The sequence below is a fragment of the Anolis carolinensis genome, chromosome 2 (genome assembly GCF_035594765.1).
Source record: "Anolis carolinensis isolate JA03-04 chromosome 2, rAnoCar3.1.pri, whole genome shotgun sequence".
In the NCBI taxonomy this organism is placed as follows: Eukaryota; Metazoa; Chordata; class Lepidosauria; order Squamata; family Dactyloidae; genus Anolis; species Anolis carolinensis.
The window spans coordinates 198757482-198785118 of NC_085842.1; the positions used below are offsets into that span (position 1 = coordinate 198757482).

Sequence of the window (27637 nt, forward strand, 5' to 3'; positions counted from 1 at the left end):
TACTGAAGGAAAATGAGCTTTTAGCCTCCTGCTTCTTTGAGTTGTTTCACATCCAGTCCTTTCCAAATCTGTCTCTTCCCGAGTCTTTTAAGTTGACAATATTAGCGGTTAAAATGCATAATGACACAGGGAACAAAGTCAGATCCAGCCAGTACGGTGCAGGGAACAATTATTTTTATAAGAAGGTAAAAAATCTAGCCAACAATAAATAGCTCTAAAGCAATGGTTCTCAACCTGTGGGTCCCCAGATGTTTTTGGCCTACAACTCCCAGAAATCCCAGCCAGTTTATCAGCTGTTAGGATTTTTGGGAGTTGAAGGCCAAAAACATCTGGGGGCCCACAGGTTGAGAACCACTGCTCTAAAGCTTTCGAAGGTTGCCGCCTGACTTTACTTATGCTTTTCTTTATTTCCCACTTGATCAGTTGATTTTCTTACTTGTATGCGAGGGGAGTTGGTTAAAGCTACTTGATTCTTTATTTCTCTCCCCCTCCTTATCCGCATTTTCAAATGGTTATTGGTCGGTTGTATGCTTTTATTGTATTTCATAGGTCTTTTGATTGTATATGTTTATATGTTTTAAATGTATTTTGCTGTTGTATTTTATGTTGTATTCTGGGCTTGGTCCCCATGTGAGCTGCCCTGAGTCCCTTCGGGGAGATGGGGCGGGATATAAAAATAATTATTATTAAGTTATTGTTAAAATTGTAATTTTGAATATATTAATTTTGAAATAAGTCCCATTAGACTCAATTGACCAATTACTGCAGAGTGGGCCAAAGAAATGATGGCAAGGAGCATAGCATGATGACAGTTTTGCTGTATATTTTATAGCTGCTTATTAGCAAGAAATGAGGGGGAAAGCTGCAGTTTCTTACATAAGAGCCCTGATGATTGAGACAAAAAGCCTATGTATTATTTATTTATTGGAGATATTTATAAAATTGTCCCCTTGCTCAGTGATCACTTGAGGCAATGTTTAATTAAAATGAGCAGTAATAAGATAAAATTAATCCATCAAACATTATCAGCGAATACAGAGGCAAAAGAGGAAAGGCTGACGTTACAGTAAAATCAGAGAAAGAGAGAAAAATATTAGCTATGAAAGCCCAATGGGGCAACACTATCTTTGCTCACCATTTAAGGGATGAGAGCAAAGGAACTGAACTAACATTCCTAGACTTGAGTGTGCATAATTTAAACCAATGTTCTATTTCCAAGCGAGGTATAAATAGGTATTTGATTAAGGAATCTATTTTATTTTTAAAAAATCCAGAGCAGACAGGCTTTTAAACAGACAAACAGATTTTGACCAGTAGTTGTCAATAGACATCATCCATTGATTTGTCAAATGTTTCAAACTCCTGGTTTGAAACTGTAATAAAATGCATTCATTCATTGATTTGTCTGGTCTCCTTTTAGAGCTGTCCAATTTGTTGACCTCTCAGTCATTCTGACATTTAAACAAAAGGCTAAGAGAAGGTGAACATATTTTCAAAGCTAATGCCACAGTTTTGCAATGTGCAATATGAAAGAAGTCCTCCTGTCTGTATCTTTGTGATATTGCTGCAACTGTGGTAAATGCCATTTTGGATTTCCATGTTATTTTATACGTAGAACGCTTTGCTTTCACTCACTTTATTCCCACATCCAATCCCCCACTCCCCACATCTCTATTATGTTTCCAAAGTAGTGCTTTTTTTTTTTTTTCAAAAACAACATATTTCAGAGGATGAGGTATGAAATTTGTTTTGCCTCCTAGGAAGAGGCAGTGTTGTAAACTTACTTTCTTTGTATTGTTTTGAGTGTTTCAGTTAATGACGAAAGAGACAAGCTGTTTTCTGTCGCCTGTTGCTATCTGAATTATTCAGACATTTAAATAAAAGGCACTTACTAGAATCCACTTAAAGTTGCTAAGAGATGGTAAATGCCAAATTCCAAATTGGGAAAGCACATAAATGAAAAAAACTTGTGTTTGTATGCCTTGCTCATATTACCCTCTTGCAAATTCAGACCCTCTGTTTTACCTAAATCAACCCTATACACAGATTCTACAGGAAGAGCATTTGCCCTTGTATTATTCCCTTCTCTTCTGTGATATTGCTTGTTTATTTTGGTGAAATAAATGCTTATACTTTTAACTTGTAGATTATGCAAAGTAAAAAAAAAACACTAACTAAATTAATTGTCTATGACTGACCCCAGCACTAGATGTGGACCACCTTAGGCAGTTTATTTGGAGTATCATGAAGAAACAGTTCATTGCTTATTGTTTAATTTTATTGTCTTTTTTGCTCACAGGCAATAATTAGCTGTGTCTTACAGAATACTGTTGTGCCTTTTGCTGAAATAACTTGACAGGCTTAGATGCCATGCAGTTTGACCTGCAATGAACAGGAGGAGCCTATCCGCACTACAGAATTACAGTGCTATTATTTTCCTTTAGTGCCATGATTTTGTCCTATGGGATTCTGGGAGTGGCATTTAGTTAGGAAATTTTAAATTATCAGCCAGTGCTCCAGTACCTCTGAGCAAACTGCAACTCCTACAATTTCATATGATGGAACCATAACAATAAAGGTGATGGGGTCTCAGGGCTGTGGGGATGTTGTCTTTGCTTCTTTTGCCTCAGGTTGCCATCCTGTCCAATCCCCTGCCAAGAAGCAGGAAAATTGCATTCAAAGCAACCCCGACAGATGGCCATCCAGTCTCTGTTTTAAAGCGTCCAAAAAAAGGAACCTCCACTACACTCTGGGGCAGAGAGTTCCACTGCTGAACAGCTCTCACAGTCAAGAAGTTCTTCCTCATGTTCAGGTGGAATCTCCTTTCCTGTAGTTTGAAGCCATTGTTCCGCGTCCTAGTCTCCAGGGTAGCAGAAAACAAGCTTGCTCCCACCTTCCTATGACATCCCCTCACATCTTTTTATATGTGGGCCTCATCATGTCTCGTCTCAGCCTTCTCTTCTGCAGGCTAAACATGCCCAACTCTTTAAGCTCCTCATAGGGCTTGTTCTCCAGACCCTTGATCGTTTTAGTTGCCTTCCTCTGGGCATATTCCAGCTTGTCAATATCTTCCTTCAATTGCAGTGCTCATAATTGGACACAGTTTTCCAGGTGTGGTCTCATCAAGGCAGAATAGAGGGGTAGCATGGCTTCCCTGGATCTAGACACTATACACCTATTTATGCAGACCAAAATCCCATTGGCTTTTTTAGCTGCCGCATCACATTGTTGGTTCATCTTTAACTTGTTGTCCACAAAGACTCCAAGATCCTTTTCACACGTATTGCTGTCAAGCCAGGCATCCCCCATTCTGTATCTTTGCATTTCATTTTTTCTGCCTAAGTGGAGTATCTTGCACTTGTCCCTGTTGAACTTCATTTTGTTAGTTTCAGCCCATCTCTCTAATCTGTTAAGAATTTTGCTCCTGTCTTCTGGAGTATTAGCTATCCCTCCCAATTAGATGTCATCTGCAGACTTGATGATCATGCCTTCTAATCCTTCATCTAAGTCATTAATAAAGATGTTAAACAGAACTGGGCCCAGGACAAAGCCCTGTGGCACTCCACTCGAAATATTTTTACAGGATAAAGAGGAAGCATTGGTGAGCACCCATTAGGATGCTCTGGGTATGTCTTTATACTTCAGCAGAACTTGGAAAAGTTAGGCATCCTGGTTGGGAGATTTTTGGAGTGCTTAGATTTGATCAAGATTTCTCCACACCTGCACTCTTTTTCTAGAAGTGGACCACAGGTGATGAGATACCTCTAGAGCAATAGTTCTCATTTTGGGGTCCCCAGATGTTTTTGGCCTTCATCTCCCAGAAATCCTAACAGCTGGTAAACTGGCTGGGATTTCTGGGAGTTGTAGGCCAAACGCATCTGGGGACCCCAGGATGAGAACCACTGCTTTAGGGCAATGACTCCCAACCTTTTGTCCTCCAGCTGCTTGGAACCAACTCCCAGAAGCCACAGCCAGTTTGGCAAACTGTCAGGAATTCTGGGAGCTGAAGTACAAAACACCTGAAGAAGGAAAGATTAGGAACCACTATTTTAGGAAATCACATTTGAATCCTGGAGCTTGTAGTCACTTACACACACACACACACACACACACACACACACACACACACACAGACACAGAATTCAAAGGTGAGATCTATTGTAGCCCAATTGCAGTGAGATTTTATATCCTCTGCAATATCATTATTATTAGGTACATGTAAAGCAATTTGGGCTGCTAGAGATTTTATGGAGTTCTTTTATTCCTTTTTAATCCAATACATTCAAGCTGATTGGAGTTGCTAAGGTAAAAGGATATTTTTTGTCCTCTACAGTAACATGACTTTTACAATCAGATTTACTAGATTAAGGATAGTAGTAGCTTTAGAGCTTAGCTCATTCCGAGCCCCCTATTAAACATCATGGCTTGAAGGTCTTGTTTTCAAACAGAGAAACACTCAGAAACTGTCTTTTTCAGAAGATCTATAACCTTTATTTGGAGGTGGGAAATCTCTAATAAGATGTCACATGTATTCCAATGCCTGTGACATATTACTCCCACCTCTGTGTGGGAAGAAAACAAAATTTACAAACACATCCTTTGAAGGTCCACCCACTGATCTACTAGAGATTTCAACTTCCAAACTGTAGCTAGGGTGGAGGAAGAGGAGGAGGAGAAATGTAATTTATACGTTAACACTCACAGGCTGCACATATGTTTGGGAAATGTTCGTTTCCAGATCTGTCTTTTCAAATGGCAAGTCATGGTGGTTTTGCATGAGCATTTTAAATGTTTCTTTGGTTACAGTGATTGGTTGTCATTGGGATGTTACTGTTTTGCCTTTCACCATCCAACATCAACCTTCTTTTATTCAGGAAGTATTTTTCACATTAACTTCACATTGGTAATTTTTCCTCTTTAAAATGACACTTTTGAGTCGTTAGGAGAGAATACCATTTTAGCACTGATATGGTCAGGAAGAAGAACATTTTATTGACTAGCCCTCAAAGGTAAAGGTTTCCCCTGACGTTAAGTCCAGTCATGTCTGACTCTGGGGGTTGGTGCTCATCTCCATTTCTAAGCCAATGACTGCATAGAGCGCCGTTACCTTCCCGCCGGAGCAGTACCTATTGATCTATTCACATTGGCATGTTTTAAAACTGCTAGGTTGGCAGGAGCTGGAGCTAACAGCGGCCGCTCCCGCCGCTCCCGGGGTTTGAACCTGGGACCTTTCGGTCTGCAGCTCAGTGCTTTAATGCACTCCGCCACTGGGGCTCCTCATTAGCCCTTAGGCCATATCAAAGTACCAAACCAAACAACCAGGCTCGAAAAGACCTGATTACATTCTATACAAATATTAAATAAAACACTTGTAACATTACAATAAATAAATATAATAAAACTGAGTATGTACATTATATGTCATTGTCACCCCTACAGTTTACCCCAATCAGCCCCACATATGTGGATCTCAATCGTATTGCTTTGCTCAAGTACAGAGCCATTTTATGTGTTATTTTTGGATCTTGACCGCACATAAAGTACGTTGTTCTGATGTGCGATTCCCAGTGCATTGTCCGTTTGATATATGGACCAAGAAACATATCTTTCACCTTCTGATACAATTTACAGTCAAATAATATATGTGCTAAATTCTCAATTTCAGGTGCTCCACAGATACAGAATCGTTCATTATAAGGGATGTTGTTGAATTTCCCATATTTAACCATTCTATCAAGCTGATCAAATCTAGCTCGAGTAAATACCTCCCTAAAGTGTTTTGGCATTTGGATTTTTAGATAGTTGGCAGTTTAGAAGGTACATTTATATTGGCTCAGCCATTTTAGGTTGGCGACCCCACTGAGAGTAGCTATATTTTTCTGTGCTTCTGTGTCCAAAATTCTTTGTCTGGCACTCATTTTTACTTGATCATCTAAGGCGCAGGAGATAGGAAGTCCGCAGCTTCTTATATAATTTGTCAGTTGCGTAATCCATGAGATCTGTAGTTGGGATTTTATCTGTTCTAATAAGCACAATTTTGGGAGTCTATCGGGCTCCATTACATTGATTTTACACCAGTAGTTATACGCCCTGTATTTAGACTGTGCATAGATTGTGTAAATTTCCAGTTCAGCTCTCACTGCAGCTGCTGAGGTTCTTATATCCACTCCCAAAATGCTTCTCAAGTGCTGAGATTGAGCTTGTTCTATTACTGAGATGGAGCTTAAACCCCATACTTCTGCTGCATATAATAGCATGGGTGTAATCTTAGCTTTATATATTTTAATTATTGGGATTAGAGTGCCTGAGTGGCTATGTGTTTTTAATTTAAGTATTAGATTCAGGCGAGCCTTTGCTCTGAGTGCACTCCTTTGATGGTGGAAAGTCCAAGAACCCGTTTCGGAGAAAGTTACTCCAAGATAAGTGAAGGTGCTCACTTGTCTAATTGCCATCTGTGTCTCTGCTGTCTTTTCCCAAACACCATTATTTTTTACTTTGATTTCTTAATTATTAAAGAGTTATCCTGGCTATAGGAGCTGAGTCTTCTTAACAACCTACAGAGTCCAAATCATATCATATCATCAGCATATAACAAGGTGTTACAGTGTGTGTTTTGGATTTTAGGCATATGAACTGCAGGGTCTTTCATTACTCCAGGCAGGTCATTGATGTAGAGATTAAATAGTATTGGTGCTAAGATGCATCATTGTCTTAGCCCTTTGTATGTATTTATCCTGGATGTCAGGGTTCCTTTTACCCCGAATCGTACTCTCAAACAGGTGCTTGTATATAAGGCTTTGATCAGTAGCAACAGTCTAGGTTCCATTTCGAAGTTGGCCAACTTATTCCATAATAATTCTCTGTTCACTATATCAAATGCTGCAGAAAAGTCAATAAAGGCAGTGTACAAGTGCCTCCCCTTGCCGGCATATTTAGCAATCAAGTGATTCAAGGTAAAACAGTTATCGATGGTAGATTTATTTTGTCTAAAACCTGCTTGTTCTTCCACAAGGATACCTTTTTTGTTTACCCAGCTTTCAGCTTTGCTTAATAGGAACCTGCCATACATTTTAGCAATGATATGTATTAGGCTACCACTATTGCCAACTTCCATCCGGCTGGGATTTGGCAGGTATTATTTATGTGTGTGAACAAGCCTGCCAAAAGGGGAGCCCACCAGTTGGGATCTTTTTAAAATAATTTGGCTGGCAGGAAATCTTCCCCAGGTGCTTTAGCACTCTTTAAGCCTTTGATAATACAGTGTATCTCTGTTTCTGCGACTGGTGGCCATGGAGTGCGGGGGGGGGGGGGCTTCCATGTCTAGTGGGTCTCTACTTGAGTACTGTTCCTCTACAAATTCTGTTAAAGCAAACAGACCTTGATAGTAGTTCTCCCAATCCTTAGCTGGGATTGGTATATCAAGAGAGAATCTCTGTTCCTTTAATATTCGTGCTACAGAGTGCCAAAATATAGCCGAATTATCATCATTTGCTGCTATTTCAAGTCCTGACCAAATTGTGGTGTTGTGATTTTTTCTCTTTAATCTTATAAATTTTTTGTACTTCTTTCTAAGGGTCAGCATCCTAGCTTGTATCAGAGTAGAGGTGGACCTCTGGGCTAATCTCATGGCTGACTTCAGTTCCTTTCTTAACAGCCAGCATTCAGTGTCAAACCATGGTGATCTGCCAGACTGATGATTTTTTTATAGCAGGTTTAGTTGTGACATGTTTCATGTTTCTTCAGAATGTGTATTTTTTCCTCTTTAAAATGACACTTTTGAGTCATTAGGAGATAATACCATTTCAGCACTGATATGGTTAGGACTGCTGTATCTTCTTTTGACTGTTTCTTTATAGATCTTCACTCTTGATGGGAAAATTGGGTGTTCTCAGTTGTCAAGTCCTGAATTTGCTGCAGTTGCCAAAGAAGGTTTAGTGCCTGGGCCAATGGGTTGTTTGTCTTCTGCAGAACATCTTCCTGTTTCAGAAACAGAGCTTGGGAAAATTGACTTTCTGAAATACTGAATCTCTGAATCAGTAGCCTTGCTGCCTGGAGTTTTTTGGAAACTGTATTTTAAAAAGGTGACATTTCTAAGCTTTGCCCAAAAGCATTTAAAGAGGCAAACACTGGTAGATTTTCTGCTTCGTTTCTCTGGAACAGTAACCGTTCATGGCTTCCATGTCAGTGGGTTAATGAAACCTCTCCAGATTTGGAATAGCTTTAAAGGATCTATCCAACCTGCTGAACCCTGTTCCCAAAATAGATTTAGCACATTGGATAGCTCTTTTAAAACTCCCCAAAACACTGCTCTGGAATGGATGTTAATGCCTTACCTACCCATTAGTGAACTGCCATTTCCTTAGTATTTTCCTCCATCTAAGAGAATGAACTCTGGTGGTTGTTCCTCTGATAATATGTGTAATGTGAAAAATGGACCAGACCATATGAGTACGAAAAGTACCATAAACCTAAAAGGATAGGATATGTTGTCTTCAAATGTGTATTTCCTATCGCTATATGAGTTCTGTTAAGATCTTCTGAGGAGGCCTACTTCCAATCTCCTACTGCTTGAGGCAGTCCAGGCCCCAGAAGTCTGGCTTACTTCACATAATTATTCTAAGGATGGTTGAGCTAATTTGACACAAAGTGCTTGGAACAACTGAATGCATTCTGTAAAATGTACAGCACAAGTGGTGGTGATTATTATTAGGTTTGTGGCTGTATTTATAGCTATGGGAGTAGCTACCAGAACAGCAAGAGGTTTCCATTGACCACAGAAAGTAGTGGAAATCAGTACTATAAGAGGGTTGTTGTGTGTCCAGAAGTATTCAATGAGGATGCCTGCCATAGATCTAGGCGAAGTGTCAGGAGATAATACTTCTGGAACATGGCCATACAGCCCGGAAGACACACAACAGCACTGCGATTCCGGCCATGAAAGCCTTCGACAATATTGTAAGATTCCATTTAATCCAGTGCTGGGACAGGGTCCTGTTTTTGGATGTTTATTTATTTATTTCGTGTCAAAAGCATTGCATAACAAATACAAAATGATTTTGGATGTTGGTCTCACATGACTAAACTTCATTAAGAACACAACTGTGTTCTAAGAAATGTACCGTCCTCCTTTTAGTTCACTACATGCTGTCTTACTACATAAAGAAAACGGAGCATTCAAAAATATGTTGTTCCCTACTCCCACTTGCGTGGTACAGTTCAGAACGACACCATCTCAGTGTGTCACCTCATTTGCATAGTGTGTAGACAGGCTATAAACCAACATTTCCCTTAGTGCTGCCTTGAATATTTGATGCTACTTTTCTTGGTACTTCCTTTTCAGTATTAGTGGAAACAAGGTTGATATAGTTCTATTCCATGTGCCTTGATATGCAAACCATTTTGCTTGATTTGGTCCTTCATTTCTAGTGCTGTACCATGTATTTGACTGGTTAGAAAGCTTTCTTCTGGTTGTCCTGAGAGCTAGCATACTCCACAAACTACAGCAGATGTTTATCTACACATGACACTTATTTGATAAACATAGTTTTTTTTACCAGTCCAGAAGATAGAATCGATCCCAATTCCTTCCCCTTTGGCTTTCCACACCTTTGTTGTTCTCCTACTGTGTGTCTAATTTCTCCTAATATGCCCCATCCCTTTTATTCTAGCATTGTTCCATAATTTCCCAAACTTCCTCTGACAGGGTTGTTTCACTTGGTGTTATTTTAATGCAGTGGTTCCCAACCTTTGGGCCTTCAGATGTTTTGGACTTTAATTCCCAGAAATCCCAGCCAACTTACTAGCTGTTAAGAACTGTGGGAGCTGAAGTCCAAAACACCAGGAGTCCCAAAGGTTGGAAACCACTGCTTTAATGCAAGGAAATTTGGTCTTCATCTTAGCCACATACATCCAACTTAATTACAAGAATCCGCCATTCTTCTTTTCAAGATGTGTTATTGTATATTCTTTGAGTTACTTTCCATTGATTTCTGTGAGACTAACATCTGCATAAATATGCAAAGGACATTGTCGAATAGCATATTGAGTAATAGAGAAAGATAGTGGACTACCTTCATATTTTAGACCAGTATTTACCAAACTTTGGTCTTCTAGATGTTTTGGACTTCAGTTCCCAGAATTCCTGACTGTTGACCAAGCTGACTGGGGCTTCTGGGACTTGAAGTCTATACCTTCTGGATAACTAAAATTTGGTTACCACTGTTTTGAACTTTGCATCGGTCTAACCAAGAAAAGCCCAAGAAAGTTCTAGTGATACTAGTCATTTCCATGTCATGCATGAAATATGTTCTTGTTCTGCTATATGCAGTCAGTTCTGGTTCTGGTTGATTCCTGTACCATAGTAAAGAAGTAGCTATTCGGTTTCTCTTTACATACCTAGCCCAACTAAGGGGAAGCTCTGAGAGACTTCCATATTTAATATCAAGAATCAACTTTAAGAAGTTAAGACATTGTTTATTTCTCATTTTTATTTAAATCCCACCATTTTTAGAAGAAGATTTATTGTTATTCTAATTTTATTGTATTGATAAAATCTAAAGATACCTGGCCATGGTTTGGTATTTAATATACTAGATGCTTATGTTTGGGAACGGGGCATAACTCAGGGATGAAGTACGTGCTTTGAATGTAGAAGAACCCAGATTTGATCTGTGATATCTCCCGGCAGCTCTGCAGAACACCTCTGTTTGAAACCCTGTATATATTTGCAGCCAATTGGCATGAACAGTGCTGAATGAGATAAATGAGTGTCCTCATTCAGTATAAAGCAGCTTTCCATATTTCGATCAATATTGTGTTAAAATTAGTAAATCTAAATTGAAAGTAAAGGAAATGTAATCTTCCTTTGGGGAGTACATAAACTTATTCATTATTGTGTTCTGTGTTGCAATTAGAACTTTGTACAAATATAGTATTTGGTCTGGAAAGTGTATTGGGGCAATTATTGTTAAAAGTTATCTTTTGTTCTGGTTTCATTTCTCAATTTGGGCTTAAAACTGTAATAATGCATTCCTATCCCTGTCTGTAGAAAGCAAAGCCCTTCTGAGCATACTGTAGGTAGAATTTCAATAACTGTGTATCACAAAGGCCATCTAGGATTTCTCTACACAATGAAAGGTAGATCTTTATGCTTGTTTCACCGTTTAGCATGTATGGTGTAGGGTTGCATTCATTTGGGTTAACTTGGATATCCAGTTCAGCCTGATTTATACAGATTACCTGGGATACTCCAATAGTTTACACAGATCAGGTGACAGGAGTCTTGTGCACATTGATACATTTGTCTATATGAAGCTGTACATAGCTTGAGACTTTCACATATTGAGAATATCCTTCTTTTGTCCACCTTTAATATCTAATGATAAAGACAGCCATAGGGTAAAATGTAATTGATGTTTTGGGTTGTCAGGATATATACCCATGACTATGATTCTGTTACATTAAAAATTTAAACCTTAGTGGATTTTATAGCATGGAACTGTTCCTCGACTATCTTAGATTTATGTTTTGTGGCATTTTTATGTAAGTATTTTACAAGTAGAATTCACAGGTGCATTTTTTGTACAATTATTTCAGTATATTTTCCAATTCACGTTCATATACGTCCTTTCAGATTAACATATAGGACATATTACTGATGCTTTTTTCCTGATGCCATTCTTATTTGAACCTTTCAGCCACTCTTTAACAAATAGCTACAGTGTGCCCGCTGCCTTTTGAAATCCCTCTTTCTGCAAACAAATAATTTTGCCTCTTTAACAGATGAGTCAATGTCTCAAAATATTTTAATTTACTCACATTTTTTTTCTTTACATTTGTTAAGGATAGCTAATTTGGGAGGCAGATTGACATACTTTTTATTTGGTACTTGACAGACCAATCTTATGCATACATTAGGAAAGAAGAAATTACTGTGAAGTTTAATGGAACTTAAGTCAAAGGAAGCATGTGCAGGATTTCGGACTTAATTATTCCTTTCGTGTTAACCATGCTAAGTGTTCTCAAAGAGTCAAAGACAATCTTTGGGGTAAATAGACTGTTGTTTTTGTGCTAGTGATAGCAGACCTCTTTAAGCAAATTGAGAAAGCCTGGCCATACAGTTATGCATTTAAAAAAAAAACCATGCATACACTTATTTCAGAATATTGGGCTTGCAAAAGTGATATGCCCATGTACGGGTAAAGAGTGAGAATTCTGTACAGTTGGTTATGCACAAATCCATTACTATGCAGTTTGCAAATTTTCAGGAGACAGGAAAAGTTTAGGAATTTTGGTTTCTTAAATAGGATGTACAGAACTTTTTCTTGATTTAAATAAAAGTTTACAACCGCTTCAGGAAGTGACATCATAATTACTAGTATATGTCTGATGTCTAATATCCTCTAGTGTTGTGCTTTTGTATGGAATTGGTGTTCGTTTTGTGTAGTTTCATTCGTGTCATCTCATTTTCATATTCGGTTCCCACTAACGAAAATAGGCCACCTATACGACACAAATTTTCATCTGGCTAATGAAAAACATGAAAATTTTCGTGCCATTGGCGGCAATGGGAGGGCTTCCGAGGCTCACCCCCCCCCCCCTCAGTTTTTGGGCTAGAGGAGTGAAAATCACAACACATGGAGGGAATTTCAGTCCTTTTTAACCCACCAACTTATAAAAGATTTGGATCTTCCCCAGAGTGTTGTTGTTGTTGTTGTTGTTGTTGTTGTTATTAACACCCATTGGCACACATCAGATGTAATGCAGTACATTCCTCTGCCAGGTTCAGCTTAGATTCCCAGAGTAGCTATCATTATTAATATACATATACAGTGTTCCTTCACTGTTACGTTCCAAGTGAAAATCCGCGAAGTAGGGACATTATATTTATTTTAATATTTATACATTATTTTAGCAGTTATACACTATTTTAAGTCTTTATCAAGCCATCGTGTGTTGATAAATCGCTTCCTTCTCATCCTGTGCCGCTTGGGCTCCTTTTCTCTCCCTTTGGCTTCTCCTTCCTCCCTTCCTTAGGCTGTAAAGTGTAATTTTTTATGGTTAATAATATTCTTTTAGAGGTTTCCACACATCAGATGTAATGGGGAGGCATTACTCTCCCAGTCCCAACTTAGATTCCCAGAGTATTATATATACATGCATACACACACACACACACACACACACACACACACACACATATACACATATATAATATATAATTTTTAACACCCATTGGTACACATCAGCTGTAATGAGAAAGCAGCCCTCTGTCAGTACCTGCTTATTGTTACGGGGCAGAAATGAAAGGAAAATGAGAGCAAGCACGATGACTGTGTGGCTTTCATTTTTGTGTCACCTCTCATTTCCTACGAAAATGTCATCATTCATTTTGTGTAGATGGACAGTTGAAGCGAGACAATAACATGAAGGAAACAAAGGAAAAATTTTCGCACACATCTCTAATATCCACCTTAAAACTCTGTGTTTTGTAGTTTAGTATAGGCATCTGGGAGCAAAATATACGACATTTACAACAGTTAAGAAACTATTTTCGTAGTGACCAAGGACAGGCTGAGAGCAGTGATAAAAGATCTGGAACACCTTACAATGTTTGTGAATCACATTTAGAAAAGAATTGACATGTAGTGGTTTATCATGGCATAGAATGAGACAATATTTTCATATTCAGGTAGCTCTGATCATCCCATGAATTTCTTTGGAAGTGGATTCCAGAAAGAAATGCTGTTTCATAATCAACTTTGGAATTCATTATTACAAGATGTACCGATGACACTAACTAACATAGCATTAAAAAAAGAATCAATTACAGACACAAAAGATAGATCTAGTAGTACTATAAGGACCTATAGTTAGAAGCATCTGATTACAAGAACCTGACAGCAGTCAAAGGGAAACAGTGAATGTCTTTATGTTCTGTTTTTAAGCTTCCCAGAGGAGTCTGCCTTGCCATGATGCTATACTAGCTAGACATTTGGTATGATTCAGCAGGACTCTTCTTTGTGCTGATACATATTAGACTGATTTTTAGATTGCTATGGATCTTTATCTTTGGTTAGAGAAAACTACAGTGTTAATTTAGAGAAGACTCTGGCCTCATGAATCTACTGTCCAAATGGGGGTGATTTTAAAGAAAGGGCAAATCGGCTTGTGAATTATTTTAGGCATCAACTACATACTTGTCAGAGCTTAATGCTTGACTTAGTTGAAGCTGCCTAGTTTGTACTAGAAACTTGCTTTATGGAATGATTTTTGGCAGCATTATTGTAGCGCCTTTAACATGGTTGTCAAGTGTGCTGTTGATTATTCTGCATAATTTTCTGCTGTTATAATTACCTCTGATATGCTACAAAGGACTCTAGTTTTTCATAATCAAGGCATTTTTTCTTAGTAAGTAATCCCAATTTTGATCCATTCAAATGCCCTGACCAAAGCAATTTTCTGTGACTGACCAAGAAAACCTCTGAAGACGTGAATGGGTGATGTTACAGGTAATGCACACTGGGGCAGCCAGTTTTCCTACAGTATTGAGTCTTCATTAGCTTGCTTGTTCTGGTGCTCAAGTACAGAGTCTGACTCATTACAAGAATGTGAGCCAAGAGGTAGGTGGCATACCTGGCGCATGGGGCAAGGGAGGATGAAAACAGCTGGTGTTGGTTTTGCAGTGTGTTGGAAAATGTACAAGCAAAAACAATAGGAAACTGAACAGGTTTAAGGTTCAAGTCAAAGACGTATAACAAAAGCTGTCGAGCTGTCTGGATCCTTTCCCTGGTTTCATTTACAGATGCTTCAGAGAATCCAGGCTGATCATAAAAAAGAGGAGGAGAGTGGAAGAAGGGGGGAAATGAGATGTAACTGTTTTTTTTTTTTAAAGCATGGGCAGTCGTGTATATAAACCTATTTCTTCAGCAATAGTACAGAATGAAATGTAGTACAGAATAGTACAGAGGGATGAAATGTAGTAGAATACTAAAGAGGCCATTCATAATTCCCACCCCAAATCTTCAAAGAGTGATACGTGTCTTTTAGAACTTTGTTATGGTCAAGAATTGATGTTTGAAAGCAATTCCAAAAGTAGGATTCATTGGGTTCCTTTTGTTACATATACAGTAATGGGGACTCTATATTAAAATACATAGTGTGCCACGAAGGCATTGTCTTTCTTCAGACCTCTGCTGATGGATTGGAATTTGTAAATGCAATTCAGTTCAGATGTTTCTCTTTCTAGTCTTCCTTTAAAATTTACTATATGTCCAAGGCGATTGAAGTGTTTTGGGGGTAGGATGTTGTGCCTTCTAATATTATGCCCATTTAAAATTTTGTGTGGCAATTGTACTGTTTGTCCACTGTTGAGCACAGAGGGCATTTCTGGTATAGGATGTCATATATCATGTTGGAGAGACAACAAATGAATAAACTTCTGATGTGGGTAATGTTCTTGGTCTCTGTAATATTGCTCCCAGAATAGATGTAGGGACAGAATGTTGCCTTCAAAATACCTACCCTGAGATGTAGTGATGGACAAACCCCATGTGCAAAAAGGAACTGCAAAGTAAATAGTTAAATTTCATGATGATGTTAATATAGGAATGGGAAAACTGCTCTTGATGTTGGGAAAATAGCTTCATTGGATTGGAACAAAACATGTATTGTCTGAATAGTAGTTAAGGATGTGCACAGCTACTTTGGATGCATCTGCTTGGTTCCACCCACTTGTTCTGAATTTTACCACAGAAAAAAGCCTTGAAAGAACATGTTTTCCATGAAATAATGTGAGACGTTTTACTGAATCTGTTTTTTAGTGACTGAGAATAGGATATGGTAGGCCTGTAAAAACAGAGATTGTCATGCCGCTTGAATTGTTTGCTGGCTGAATCACATGGGTATGGAGACATATGTATTTTTATTTTAATTATAGGGTATTATTGTTATAAAGAAAATAATGTCATCAGTTCCTTGTGCCTCACCTGTGGAGTCTATGTTCTTTCAGTAGGTGTCTGTAACCACAGTACAAAACTCTTTTGAAATGCTTGAGACTTTCACAGCAAGTCAAAGGGAAAATATCAACAATCCATCCTTGAATACCTTCTTGGAGTCTAAAACCCTGGTCACTTTGTGATGGCCCTTTGGAGAAAGACTTAAAGGTGTTTAGTAGATGAAGGTCCGTGGACTCCCTGAGACTGTTAGTAAGTCACCACTTCTCCCACACAGCTCTGCCACCACTACCTTTGCAAATAGGAGGATCAGTTGGTATTTCATTATGGAATACATTTTGTCTTGATGCTTTGCTCTTGTTGAAAGCAAACATCACCAAGGCCTGTTCTAGCCAAAGTGCAGATAAAATTAGAATTATTTTACCTCATTCTGTCACGCTGTTGCCTTTGTGACTGGATGGGAATGGAGCCGCGGACACCTGCAATGTGATTTGATCCCCACCAAGCCTGACTTACTGTTGTCAGCACAGCACATTAGTTTATATGGCCCAGCCGGGTTTACTTTTCAAAAAGAGACAGAGGTTTTCATGCAGCCCTGTTATCTATGATTGCTATGAAAGGAAACATTCTCTTTTGTTTTGTGGAGAATAACTATTTGGAAGTTTAAGTGCTTTGACATGAACATTTGAGGATTATATCTGCTTTGAATGATGTTCCTGTGCTGTAATTACTTTTTTGCTTGAATAGCTATAGGAATTGCAGGGCTCCATTCTGTTGTGCCAACATGGGATTAAGTGCATTTTAATTCCTATTATTTTAACCCGTCACTTACTCAGGTAGTGTACATGTTCATGAATTCCTCATGAAGTGGATGTTGTGAATTTTTCCTTCGATTCTTCAAATGTCTAGAATGGACGTAACTATAAAACTAGAGACGTCTAGAGAAAAGGGACAAGCTAAGTTCTCAAGGAAATGCAAACATGGCAAATGTCAGCATTTTAGGTATGAATAGTTTTGAGAATGTCACACAGTGCAGTGCTAAAAATATTATGAAGTGAAAAACGTTTCATTTGGGAAACAGACATTCTTATTGTAGGGCAACATGTTCATTTTACACACAGCACATTCCTGAAATGATACCCTGATTTTATTTATTTACCTTATTTCTACCTTGCCTTTCTCTACCTCAAAGGGGACTCAAGGTGGCTTTCATATGGCAACTATTAGATGCCTTAAATACATACAAGCAGAGACTTAAAATCAGTTAAATTTAAAAGTAATACATATTAAACATTTTAAACATTACATTCAATATTACAATCACATCATCTGAAAATCATAGTCCACGATCCAATCACAAGTTCATGTATTATCTCTAGCAGGTGCTGTCCAGATATCCCAATGAAGTGCATAATCCTATTACGATAGGGATTGCCCCCTAATTGTTTCTCTTTGTCTCTAGTTTTCAACTAACGATTTTGAAAATGGAGATTCCAAATTTAAATACTATAACTAACAAGTATCGATAGACATTGAACCGAAGCATGCACATTTAGAGAAGCTCTGCCTTCGAATCCGGGTGGAATGACACCATTAACATTACCTCCCTTTCATAGTTTATTTCCAGTGCTGAATATGGGAAATAATGCCCTTTGGGTTGTCCATGTAATGAAGAAAATAACACCTGCTCTTTTACTTTTTCTGCAGTTGGCACATAGAGATATTTGGTTGGCACCTCTCACAGTGTGGCTCTGATGGGCAGTTGCTTTGTGTTTCCTCAGATGAATTGGAAAGGGAACATAGAGTGAGAGCTTTCTTTTTCCTGTAAAGATTAGAGGTGATAGGAGCATTTAATCCCACGAAGAACATGTAATGCTAATTCTAACGAAAGCCTTCTACCATTCCCAGAACTGTTACAAGAATACTGAGTGTATCACAGCTATAAATGCCTACTGACCTTCCATTGTACCAAAGGGCTTAGGGATAATTATATTCCATTCTGGAAAACATCAAATAGCAAAGAGGTATCTTTGGATATGTATAGATTTTTCATTTATTTCTCTTGCATAACCATAGTCAGCATCTGTTTGTCGGAGGGAGGAAAGACAAATAGTCTGAAACATGCAATTTCTAGGCTTACTGAAGTTCCAGCAGCTCTTATTTTGAAAAAATTGAGAGTACATGGAAATACCAGAAAGCTGGTGAAGTCAACCGAGGTTGGGGAAGGGGTGTAGGAATAATCTAGATATATCACAGGATTTTTGTGTGTGCCAGGAATGACATGAGAAACTCCAAGTCACTTCTGGTGTTGGATTGACCTGTCTGCCCATTCCATAATAGCCCCATCCTTGATGTCTTACCATTATTACACTGCACTTTATTGTCCATTTTAACTGTGAAATTACTTTTCTCCATTTTGGTACTTTCTGCACCTTGCCCGGGATCTATGAATTTAGTCTCCTGATTTTAACATTGTATGATTCATGTTGATTTTAATGATTGTTTTTACTGATGTTGATGTTTTTATTGGGATAATTGTGTTATGGCTTTGTGATTGATATTTGATTGTTGTATCGGGCAAGGCCCCATGTAAGCCGCACCGAGTCCCTTCGGGGAGATGGGGCGGGGTATAAAAATAAAGTTGTTGTTATTATTATTATTATTATTATTATTATTATTATTATTATTATTATTATTATTATTATTATAGAATTGGCTGTCTGCAAGAATATTGCCCAGGGGATGCCCGGATGTTTTGATGTTTTTACCATCCTTGTGGGAGGGTTCTCTCGTGTCCCTGCATGGAGCTGGAGTTGATAGAGGGAGCTCATCCGAGTTGGATTCGAACCTTCATGTCAGCTACCCAACCTTAAATTAATCAGTGTGTGAGTTTAACCCATTGCACTACCTTGGACTCCTATATCACAGGGTGGGGCATAGACAAATAAAGAAGAAGAGGGCAGTGGTGGTTTCAAGAAAGGATGGAGATAGGATGTTGGAGTGGAATACCTATTGCTTACTGAACGGTTGAATCCCATTGGATTTGTTTAGATATATAGGAGTTGATGTGTGAAGTTGGCTTGAGAGAATTATACACCCATCTTGTTAGAATTTAGAGAGGCTGGGGAGAGGTACATGGAGAGGTGGACATGAATAAAACCTGAAAGAAAACCTGAACTTTGCCCTGCACTTGCACTTGAAAAGAGGGGGAATAAATATCCCCTAATGATATCGTTCCTGTTTGAAGTTGACTAAGCTCCAATCAGCAATGGCTAGGCAAATAAAATTAAGACATTCTCCCAATTGTTCCTGAGGGAGAGTTTATTTGCTCCTTGGCTTCAGTTACTGAAGCCACAAAAATATTGTCTTTCTATCATCATCATCATCATCATCATCATCATCATCATCATCATCATCTATTTTTATAGTACTGTCATTCTACATGGTGCTCTACAAATGAAATAATACTAAAACAGTTTCCTGCCCTCGGGCTTATAATTTAATGAAGACAAGACACAAAAGGAAAAGGGATAGATAGCAGTGTGAGAAGTCTGACAGATACTGATTTCATCTCACCCTCTGAGGCAAGGGCAGTGGCATTTGTGATGGAGGTGTAGGCATGATGGAGGTATACCTGTGTCTTCTCTCTCTTGGAGGCCTAGGCAGTCGCAATTGGGATGATCAGAGTCTTTCATCTGCTTCTGGGCCTGGGCATGATGAAGCCATGGCTACCTCATCTATTCATCCTCTGAGACAAGAGCAGTGGCGTTCAGGATGAAGGGAAGGCTGTTCATCTACCTGGACCTAGGCATGATGGAGCCATGCCTGTCTCTTCTTCCCTCCCTGTGAGGCCAGGGCACTGACAGTTGGGATGGAGGGAGAGTCTTTCATCTTCTTGGTCTTAGGCATGATGGAATCATGGATGCTTCATCTCTGGGTCTGTGGAAAAAGAACAGGCTCCTGAGAGCACCAGCAGCCTATGGACACATCACTCTCCTATGTGCCACATTTTGGTGTTCATTACAAGTTCTTCCTGGAAGCCTGGCTTGATTACCAACTCACATTTTAGTAGTAATAGTAGTAGTAGTAGTAGTAGTAGTAGTAGTAGTAGTAATACTTTATTTATATTCCATCTTTCTCCACGTGGGGACTCAGAGCGGATTACAGTGTAAACAGATACAGGCAAACATTCAATGCCTTGTTACAATACAATGAGACACACATACACAGACAAAGGCAAAGGCTTCTCCTTTCATTTCCGGCTTTGGAGGTGGCGCTCATCTCTGGTTCTGAGGGAGGTAGTCTTCTCCATTTCCAAGCCAAGGAGCCTGCATTGTCACCTCTTGGTCATGTGACCGGCATGATTGCTTGGATAGTCTTTATGACTTTCCCACCGAAGCGGTACATATTTATGTACTCACATTTGCATGTTTTTGAACTGCTAGGTTGGCAGGAGATAGGTCCAACTGCGGGAGCTCACCCTGTCCTGTGGATTCAAACTTGCCAACCTTCAGGTCAGCAATTCAGCAGCACGAGGTTTTAACCCATTGCACCACTTTATATATCATCATAGTATATACCATTTAAGAAGATGGAGCTTTTTGTGCCATACAAATTGAACAGTGTTGTGTTTCACCCTTTTCTTGCCTCGGTGGAGCTCTTTTTCCCTTTTGGTTGGAACATTGGGCAGAGATACAGTCAACGCTTTGAACTATGGCGGAATAGCACCATCAGAGATTCTGTTTTTGAGGCTGTAAAAAGAACATTTACTTGACTTCTCACTTTTGCCTCTCTAGGAAAGTGATTACTTTCTAAAAGATAGCACAATTTCTCTTGTCTCAATGACTGAAGAAGACTTCTCACCCTTTTTGTTAAGACACCTCACCCACACGTATCTCTGTAGTTCTAATATACGTAACTACATGCCACCTTTCAGCTCTGTATTGAGATAATTTCAAAACACTGACAAAGCTTGTCATTTCATATCTCCCTCAGATGTACAGAGAGCTCTTCTGTTGTCCGCATATTGCTTCAAAATGAACTGGTGGGGAATATCAGATTGGGGAAGGCTTCTCTCTCTTGCTCTCCTCCCCATTTAACCCCTCTCTGTCCTTCTGTCCTCTTCCCAGGGGATATCTGCATGAATATTGGCTCTCATGTTGTACCTGATTTTGATTTTTCAAAAAACTACAGTTCCCAACTTGTTTAGTATTAACTGTCAGGCTTGACTTTTGGGGCTGAGCACTGGGAAGAAAAATGCTCACTGTCTGAGGTGTGCTTGCATTTATGTATGTGTGCCTAACATAAATACTCCAAAAAGCACCAGATCCTGCCTGATCTTGGAAGCTTAGAATGGTCGGCTCTGGTTAGTACATGGATGGAAGAATACAAGGTGCTGTAGACTATATTCCAGAGGAAGGAATGGGCAGAACCATGGGGGTGATCCTGGACTCATCACTGACCCTGGAACCCCATGTGTCAGCGGTGGCCAGGAGCACCTTCACATAAGTAAAACTTGTGCGCCAGCTTCGCTTAAACTTTGAGACGTCAGGTCTGGCCATGGTAGTCCACACCTTGGTTACTTCCCATCTGGACTGCTGCAACATTCTGTACATGGGGCTGCTTTTGAAGATAGCTCAGAAGCTGCAACTAGTTCAGAGATCGGCAGCCAGGTTCTAACCAGAGTGCAATATCATGAGAGGACGTCGCCCATGTCGCGGCAGCTCTACTAGCTGCTGATCTGCTTCCTGGCTAAATACAAAGTGCTGGTCATTATCTATAAAGCCCTAAATGGTTCGGGCCCAGACTATTTGCAGAACCGCATCTTTGTATGCAAACTGGCTCAAGCGTTACCATCTGCGGTGGAGGCCCTGCTCTTGGTCCCACCCCTGCCTTCTCCATGATCGCTCCCCACCTCTGGAACTCCCTCCCAAAAGAAAACCATCCTCTATCCTTACCTTCAAAAAGTTGCTAAAAACTCTTCTATTTGTTCTGGCGTATGGAGAGGAGGAAGATTACTACATCTGTATACATACATACCTGGTCTGCCTATTAGATGCCCATCTTCGCTACTAGGAAATTGTATATCATCTTGGCTTTAAGAGTTTTAAAAGCTTGTCATGTTGTAAATGTTTGTGATGTATCGTGTCTGTTTATTTAAGTTGTTGTTTTATAATTTTTATTGAGTCTGTTTTTACTCTTTGGTTTGATTTATCATTTGTTGTTTTGGCATTGAATGTTTGCCATATTTATTTTGTTGAAAACCGCTCTGCATCCTTTCAGAGAGATAATGTGGTCTACAAATAAAGTTTTATTATTATCTCTGAGATTCCTTGCATAACAAAACCCAAAGTCAACAGGCAGTTTGAAGGCACTATATGTGTGCCATAGATTCAAGGCATATCCAGCACCACCTCCAATCTGGAAAGTTAGCTCTCAGACAGCCAGGAAAGGGGATTGGAGCCTTAATGGTTCATTTTCAGACTTCTAACTGGAGCCAACTATTGGGAGCTCACAACGCCCCTATTAAAACAGCTCCACTGGCTGCCAATATGTTTCCGGTCCCAGTTCAAAGTGCAGGTAATGACATATAAAAACCAGAAACGGTTCAGGTCCTGCTTATCTTTGCCTGGGTTCAATGAATTAGTCTCCTGTGTTAATATTGTGTGTTTTATGTCGATTTTAACGATTGTTTTTACTGTAATTGATGTTTTTATTGGATAATTGTTTTATTGCTGTGTTTTAATATTTGATTGTTTTATTGGGCAAGGCCCCATGTAAGCCGCCCCAAGTCCCTTCGGGGAGATGGGGCGGGGTATAAAAATAAAGTTGTTATTATTATTATTATTATTATTATTATTATTATTATTATTATTATTATCTTCAAGACCACATCTCCCCCTATGAACCAGCGCAGGCTCTAAGAGGCTGGAGAGGCCCTCCTCTCGGTTCCGCCACTGTCTCAAGCGCAGTTGGTGGGGACGAGAGAGATGGCCTTCTCTGTGGTGGCCCTCTGACTTTGGAACTCTCTCCCAAGGGAAATTAGGAAAGCCCCAACACTGGCCACCGTTCATAAATATCTGTAAAACTGGTTATTTCAGCTTGCTTTTGACGTCTAGTCCCTTGTCACATATGCCCAGGCCCTATGTTCCAGAAGATTATGCTGCTATCTCACTTCATCCAGTACCTGACCCTGTCTATGCTGCTTGCACCACCCCATGCCTTTGCCCTTGTATACCCTGACCACGCCCATTGCACTATGGCAATTTCACTGCACACGGCTGTTTTGATATTCTTATGTTTTATTGAAATTGTGTTTTTAACCATTTTGTTACTTTTATTGTTTTTCCATTTATTTATTTATTTATTTATTTATTTATTTATTTATTTATTTATTTTGTGTAAAAAAACATTGCACAACAGACAAGTCCAAAAGTATACATATGTATACAAACAGCTAAATAGTTTTAGTCCAAAAGAGGGCAACAGCGACAAACCTGGCAAGGTGGCACTACCTGGAGGAATCCTCCACCTTGTGTGACTGTGGAGCTAAACAACTCCATATATGTATGCTTGCTGAACAAACAACTACTCCTCCGTACATGAGGCAGGGCATTGTGGCCAAGCATATATATGTGGAGTTGTTTGTTCAGCTCCATAGTCACACAAGGTGGAGGATTCCTCCAGGTAGTGCCATCTTGCCAGGTTGTCTTTTGATCTGCCCACTCCACTTCTGAGCCTGTTCAGGGACTTCCAAGTTGCCCATTCTTGGTTTGCCCCTGGAGGAAGACCTCATGGGGGGCCATCCAGTTGGAATTGCCTGGTTTAACTGCCCAGAGGGACACTCTTGCTGTTGCTGGAGGAACATCAAGAGGAGTGGTGGTTCTCATGAAGCTTTTCTTTGATTTGAGTCTGGTGGGAGGAGGCTGATAGTCATGCAGTGGGTGGCTTTCACAATGTTCGACCTTATTTCTCTCACCGTTAGCAGCAACTTCCCATCGCACGTCAGGAGAGGCAATGCCAGCTAGCTTGTAGAGTTTATCAACAGGTGTAGGTTTAAGGCATCCTGTGATGATTCTGCATGTTTCGTTCAGTGCTATGTCCACCTGCTTCGCATGGGCAGACTTGTGCCAGACAGGATAGGCGTACTCAGCAGTTGAGAAAGATAAGGCCAGGGCTGAAGTTCTTATTACTTGTGGGTCTGCACCCCATGCACTGCCAGTCAGTTTCTGCAGGATGTTGTTGCGTGCAGCTACTTTGTGCTTGGTGTTCATGCAGTGTTTCCTATATGTTAGTGTTTGATCTAAGGTGACACCAAGGTATTTAGGATGGAAGCAGTGTTCGAGTTCTTGGCCTTCCCAAGTAACTTACAGTTTCCTGTTGGCTTCACGGTTGCGTAGGTGGAAAAAAAGCATTGCATTGTTTTTCTACTTATCTGTGTTTTTGTTTTTGATGGATATTTGTATTTATATCTAGGGGCACTTGCCTCATGTGTAAGCCGCCCTTAGTCACAATTGGGAGATGGTGGTGGAGTATAAAAATAAAGCTATTATTATTATCATCATCACCACCACCACCACCATCATCATCATCATCATCATGGCAGAGTCTCGCTTATCCAACATAAACGGGCCGGTAGAACGTTGGATAAGCAAAAATGTTGGATGGTAAGGAGGGATTAAGGAAAATCCTATTAAATGTCAAATTACGGTATGATTTTACAAATTAAGCACCAAAACATCATGTTTTACAACAATGACAGAAAAAGCAGTTCAATACACAGTAATGTTTTGGAGTAATTACTGTATTTACAAATTTAGCACCAAGACATCGCAATGTATTGAAAACATTGACTACAAAAACATTGACTACTAAAAGGCAGACTGCGTTGGATAATACAGAACATTGAATAAGCGAAGGTTGGATAAGCGAGACTCTACTGTATTGTCATTATTTTGAGATATCTTTGAAGAAATAAAACGGTGCCTACTGATAAAAATTATCTTAATACCTTGAAGAGTACATAAAGACATGGATTTGTTGGTCTTATCAGGGATGGTGGCTGGCAAAGGGGGGACCACGTGAGCGCCTGCCCTTCCTGGAGTTTGTGACTATGTTCCTAGCCACCCGCCGTTCAACTTTCTGCCTTTCCCTACTTCAACCAGCACTACCAGCTGACACTCCCTTCTGTGTGCCAGGCATACTAGAGATCACTCTCATCTGAGCTTGGTTGCTATGGTTACATACAATCTGCTCTGTTCCGGGTCTCCGGGAGCTAAAAATGATGCAGGGAGGGTGGGTGGCGGACTTCATTTTTGCTTTTAGGTAAACATCACCTTTCCCTTATATGGACTTATCCCGTCTGCCTTTGGAGCCCTGATTGGACAAAACCCATTCCTCCTCCTGCGCAAGGGTTTACACGTCGCTTTGCTTGGCAAAACGGAGCAAGATTTGGACTCACATAGCAGGCGTGTGCCTGCTGCATTTGTCTTTTTTGCACACACTGGTGCTGATTTGAAGGTGGAACTGACTGCATTTTCATGTCCCTTCTTTTTCCGTAGAATCGTCTTGAGGGGAAATGGTTCCCGTGCATGCTTTTGCTGCGAAGGGTAGCGATAGTGGAGCTTAGTTGTCAGATGAAAGGTTATTGCACTGCCTGACCTTGTGCCTTAGTTAATGAATCTGAAAAATGAGAATGAACATGCATAATTAATTTACCAGTGTAACCTTTTAAAACCTCCCTCTCATTTTTACATCTGCAGCCCTGTGCATAGTGAATCAATCCCATTGAACTCAGTGAGACTTCGGTGCTAAATTTGATGGTGGTGATTTTTGCAGTGCATTTATCTTGTTAAGTTTTATAACTACACTTTGGGAAAAGGTGGTAGTTACAAGCATGCAACTGAGAAAGAATGCCTTTGCTTATATTTCCAACAGAGGTAGCTGTTCTATTCTGTCGCATCGAAAACAACTGAACCTTTTGATCTCTTTCTTTTAGCATGAGCTGTTGTGGACTGTGGCACACGCCCTGTGTCTGATCAAATGGGCTATATAGTCCATGAAGGGTGATGTTAGATTACGTTGGTTTAAGTCTCTTAAGGTGAAATCAGGACCATTTGTTATTTTGGCTTGCCAAAGGACATCCTCCAGATGGGACAAGATTTGAACTGGGGATGTGCTAATTGAAAAATCTGTCTCTAAGTGACAATGCTCCTTGAGCTCTTGTTACTTGCTTCTAAGGAAGCATCTGTAGGACTGCACTACATGTCTTGTTTGTAAATCAGGGATATGCAGGCTGTCTGCTGAGCAAGCAGCAGCTTTTCTCCCCCAAGCCCCCACCCCTTTTGTAAGACATTTTAGGATCTGTTTAGAAGGATTTCTTTTCTTTTGAAGCTGCCACAACTAGGCAGGCTCTTCCCGGAGGTTGCCTTTATTTGCTCCCTCTTAATTTCATCACATCCCATTAGCATGGTTTGATATGACATTTCTTGCATACAAGTGTTCCCTGTCTGCAGTCCAAACCGAAATTGCTTTTGACTTGGCTTTTTGCCATCTGTTATGCGATGTGAAACTGACACTCTCAAGTCTTTCTTGCATGTGTGTATATGTGTTGGGAAAGGGTGGCAGTATCTGCTCCGTAGCAGTGTAGTGAGTAGGGGTGGGGTTTCCGTCCTTTTATATTTTGCAGCCAGTGACGTGAGCAGTGCCTGGAACAATCACGCTGCCTCAAAACAGTGTAGTCGAAGATGCTGTGTGTGCGTGTGCCTGTGTGTATGTATGTGGCGGTAGGTGGTGGGGACCCGTCTTGGTGCATTTTTAGGCAAACACAGATTGCTACAGCCGAAGCTCCACGGAGATTCCTTTCCTTCTAAAAACTACTCGGAAGAGAATTTTTGAAGTGTCATTTCTTTTATCTTTTCCTCCCCATCCCCTCTTCCCATTTTGTCTACCTGCTCTACACACACACACAAGCTTATACATAGAATATTTATTTACTTCGTGGCAATGATTGGAGTTAATAGTGTTCAGAGTACAAGCAAAGTCCGGGTGAGAGCCACAGGTTCGGTGAAATACCCACGAGAGGATCCCGTCTGGCGGCAAACCCACCGCTCAAAGTCAATGAAAATTTCCAACTCTACAGAGTTTTCTGCTAAAGATGCCAAGGTAAATGCATGTTTGTGTGTGTGTATGAGAGAGAGAGAGAAAGAGAAGAGGATGAGACAGAATGCATATGTACCCTCTGTCCCCATTTAGGGATGGAGAGTATCATCAGTTTTCTCCTGATAATACCTTTTAAAGAACTTGCAGACATATTCTGTCAAATTGTTGAAGAAATGAGCTGGACAAGGAGGAGAGTGGGAACCTAGAGTGCAAATAGATGTTGTACAGATTGAATGGGTTTTGTGCCTCAACACAGAACACAGTGAGGCAGGAAATGCTGATAAGTTGGCTGCTGATCTAAGCCCTTTTTGTATTTCTAATCCCGAGAAATTTACCTCCACCGCATAGAGTAGTGGGAAACCCCTTCTGGAATTTCTATGCAGGAATGCTCGGCATGCTGGATTCAGCTGCTTTTCCCTTTTCTTTTGGTCTGCGTCTGAGTGGGTGGGTTTATGATTCAGGTGCTGTTTTTATAATACCTTCCTAAACATTACCATTGAATATTCATTGTTGCATTTTGTGGT

At 39.9% G+C, this 27637-nt stretch overlaps 1 protein-coding gene across 8 annotated transcripts in view; it reads left to right on the top strand.

Annotated features, from left to right (window-relative positions):
• LOC100556496 (PH and SEC7 domain-containing protein 3) overlaps nt 1-27637 on the top strand; it is a 251754-nt gene that overhangs the window by 136285 nt on the left and 87832 nt on the right. The window contains exon 1 of one of the 8 annotated variants that reach the window (XM_062971522.1): nt 26499-27116. The exons of the other annotated variants lie outside the window; for them this stretch is intronic. Within the exon in view, the coding sequence (XP_062827592.1) occupies nt 26958-27116 (159 nt within the window). The 5' untranslated portion in view covers nt 26499-26957. Of the gene's footprint in view, nt 1-26498; nt 27117-27637 lie in introns of those variants that run through there. 8 annotated transcript variants of the gene reach the window in all.